Below are 4,028 nucleotides of genomic sequence, written 5' to 3'. Positions count from 1 at the left end.
TATTGATAAAAGGCTTAAAAAAATTGAGATGATTTATTAAAGAAGGTCCACAATTTTTCTTCAATTAAATGCATGGTTCAATTTTATTATGTTTATTTATTTATATTTATTTATATTTCAGTTACATTAAAGTTCTTCATTCACTTGTCAAACCTAATTAATATATGTCTAACCTTTATGAGCTTTAAAAAGCTCATTTTTTTTTTTTCACATTCAAGTTATCACACTTCTTCTTTCTTCTTCTCTCTTTCTCTGTGTTTGTTTCATCACTGTGAATGGGTCCAATTTCCACAGATGAACTTCACCTATTTCACAGAACTCACCGTGAGGTTTTCTGTTTTCTGATCTTCAAACTGCGACGTGACTTGACACAATCCCTTCTGGTCATGGCATTGTGGATTTGGCTTGAACACAATGGATACCCCAATATCAGTCACAAAGTGATGGCTTTATCTCATGCTTCTGCAATCGATGATCTCGTTGATGAAGCTGCATCGTGTTTAAAATGCTTAGAGAGAGAAAACTGTGCCACCCCAAACAATGGTGGTTTGCCCTCAACACAAAACTTAACACAAAAGCGCATATCTCTTAAAATATTTAAGGAAAAAAGGTACACCATAATCGCTGGTATAAAAAGTGTACTAAAAAATATCTGTGCTCGAATTTTTGCTGATGTTTTGCAGATAATCATAAGAAGCAAGAACACAAGCAGAGCTCGGACATCACGAGGTAACAACACATCAGACAGTCCTGTCACCATCCCAGGTTTTCCACACCCTTTGTTTGGTTCCTTCAACATTAATCCACCAGACAGTTATACGAACATGGACTTGTTTGATTTGAGAATTTGGTTGAAGGGACCCTGTGATGATGTCACCGCTGATGATAAATCCATGTTTCTGACATTTTCTAGAGGCTTCCCTGTGTCAGAAGGTGAGGTGATCAAACTGTTTAAACGTTCGTTTGGAGACTGTGTGGAGAATTTGTCTATGGGAAACACTGGTGTGCAAGATCAATCTTTGTTTGCAATAATGATTTTGAAGAGTGTAAGAACAGTTGATCAAATTTTGAAAGGGAAACATGTCGCGAAGCTTCAAATAAACAGAAAACATATATGGGCTCGCAAGTATGAGCGTCGTGATTAAACCTATATATATATCATCTACTAAACCCTACTTGATAAATTTAGAAGACAAAGAGTATAACCAAGTAGACATCATGCGTTTTCTTGTTTTTGTTTTGGAAAATAATTTTTTGACTACTAAATTTTAACTACTTTTTTTTATAATATGATGTGATATTTTTTGAGTGGTTTTGAAATATTGAATGAAAAAATGGAGAACCACTCAAAATATGCCACCTAAAATTGTAAGAGAAAGTTGTTAAAATTTAATAGTCAAAATATCATTGTCCGTTGTGTTTTGCTTTTGTTTTTGTCCTAAACCTTATCTTTACCTGAGTGAAACCTTCTTCCAGATGCTCACGAGTAATAATGACAAATATTGTTTTTTCTTTCATCATTTTGTATTTTTTTATAAACTTCTTAATTTATATGATTTATGTTAATAATGGATGTGCCATAATATAATACTATGTTTATTATAGTGAAGCTTGGATTATAAATCCTAAGTGTGTACGTGTTTTATTTTTAATTTAAGTGGGTATATTATATATGCAACCCTTACTAAAACTTCAAAACATGACTTTGCCATTTAATAAAATTGGGTATAGTTGAAAAAAACTATTATTTATATTTGATAAGACTAAAAAAAGTCTAATTAACAACTAATCTGTGACTAAAAGTTGTTAATCACTACAATGACTAATTTAAATACCAATTTACAAAATAAAAAATTATTAGTTACTAAAATAGTCACTATTATAAATAAAAAATTATAATTGGTCGCTAAATTGATCACTAATTAATTGGATACTTATTTAGAAACCAATACTTTAGTAGCAAAAACTTTGGTAGTTAATGTTTAGTGACCAATTACCTTTGGTAGCTAAATTTTTAAAACTAATTTAGAGATCAATTATAATTTTCTATTCATAATAGTGACTATTTTAATAATTAATCATTTTTTTATTTTGTAATTTGGTATTTAAATTTCACTACAGAGACCACTAACTTTTGATTACTAAAATTGATTATTGATGAGACATTTTGTTGTAATGTAATCACCAATAAATGACATTTTCATAAGAAATTGGCTTATGATATATACATATACTTAGATTGGGAAATGAAGTATTTTAATTATAATATTAACGAGGGTTAATTAATTACTTTTGCAATGACATTAATACATCACTAATTTTATTAGTGATGACAAAATTAATTCAACCGTTTTTTTTTATAACAATTGTTTTCTTTGGCCACCGAGTTTTTAACTTACAAACACCAACCGCATTTTATCCTTATTATCATCTCTATTTGTTTAAAAACAATACTAGATAAACATTTTTATGAATCTTCTTGATATTTTATAAATCTTGAAATAAATAGAAAAATAATTGTGACCATAATGAATTAAGTTATATATGTAAATTTCTTCTAAAAATAAGTTGTATAGCACCATTACTTACAAATTATTAAATAGATGTGCCCATACAAATCATACAAATCATATTAGTGTGTATATTTTAAGAAATAAGTTTTTAAATCATTCTCACTACAAGAAATGCTTAATTAGTAACTAATTTTAGTCACCAAAAGTTGTTAGTTACTATAATTACTAATTTAGATACAAGTTTACAAAGTAAAAAAATTATTGGTTGCTAAAATAGTTACTATTATGAATAAAAAATTATAATTGGTCACTAAATTGGTTTTTAAAATTAGCTACCATAGTTTTGGCTACCAAAGAAAATTGGTCACTAAAAATTAGCTACCTAAGTTTTGGCTACCAAAATAACTTAGTTACTAAATTGGTCTCTAATTAATTAGTGACAAATTTAGTAACCAATTATAATTTTTTATTTATATAACTAACTATTTTAGTAACCAATAAATTTTAATTTTGTAAAATGGTATCTAAATTGGTCACTACAATGAGTAATAACTTTTAGTCACTAAAATTGGTGACTAATAAGACATTTTCTTGTAGTGTCTCTCAAATATTTATTTAAAATTAAATGTTTCACCACTTTTTATTTCTTGCTTTTTCATCTTTCAATTTTTAAAACAATATAATTAAATTTTGTAAATAGTTTATATTGCCGACAAGCAAAATATTCGTCAGTAAAATAGTTTATATTATCGATAAGTTGTTTTAGTTGCATCAAATATTTGTCTGTCATTATGTTGGTAATGTTATGTCATTTACTGATGGAAAAAAATCCTTCGATAATATTTTGTGATTTTATCGACTGAAGATTCATGGTAATGTCTTATAATGAGAGTTGATTGAAGTTCGTTATTATCAATGAAGATATCTTTTGATAATTACCACGAATATATTCATCAGTAATTATCGACAAATGTCATGTTTTATTGAAAAAAATTACCAATTGTGTTCATACCGACAAATTTTTGTCCGTTGAAATTTCGTTTGAAAAATCATTTATGAACGGATTTTTGAAGTTAATGGATAATGGATGTCGATAATACTTGTTTTTTGCAATATGTTTCGGTTTGTATTGTGCAAAATAAGTCTAAGACTTTATTTAACCCTTCTCTTCTAAATCCAATTGTAGCAACATTAATAACAAATCCAAAAGAAAAGAAAGAAAATAAATAATCATTAAAGTAAACAAACACCTACTTTGATTGAAAACTGATTAATTGAAAATAATTCTTAGTTCTCCGACTAAATGAATGATGATTATGAAAGAAATGAAGCTTAGAAGAATTATATTAGAGAGAAGTTAAAGCAAATCCAGCGAGGGAGAAGAAGAAATTTTCGCATAAGTGAAAAGAAAAAGTAAACAGAATTAAATAAAATTTTTACAATATACAACTTTCACAATAAATAAATAAACAAGACTACTAAAACTAACTAAATTATTATCTTTTAAATATAAAA

At 27.3% G+C, this 4,028-nt stretch overlaps 1 protein-coding gene across 1 annotated transcript; it reads left to right on the top strand.

Annotated features, from left to right (window-relative positions):
• The first annotated feature begins 232 nt into the window (after positions 1 to 232).
• Positions 233 to 1,250, top strand: LOC114174989. Its single transcript, XM_028059733.1, has one exon. The coding sequence runs from the start codon at positions 276 to 278 to the stop codon at positions 1,143 to 1,145; it is 870 nt and encodes a 289-aa protein (XP_027915534.1). The 5' UTR covers positions 233 to 275; the 3' UTR covers positions 1,146 to 1,250.
• The last annotated feature ends 2,778 nt before the right edge of the window (positions 1,251 to 4,028 follow it).

This window comes from Vigna unguiculata, chromosome 3 (assembly GCF_004118075.2).
Source record: "Vigna unguiculata cultivar IT97K-499-35 chromosome 3, ASM411807v1, whole genome shotgun sequence".
NCBI classification, from domain to species: Eukaryota; Viridiplantae; Streptophyta; class Magnoliopsida; order Fabales; family Fabaceae; genus Vigna; species Vigna unguiculata.
This window is presented reverse-complemented; position numbering and strand designations above follow the sequence as displayed.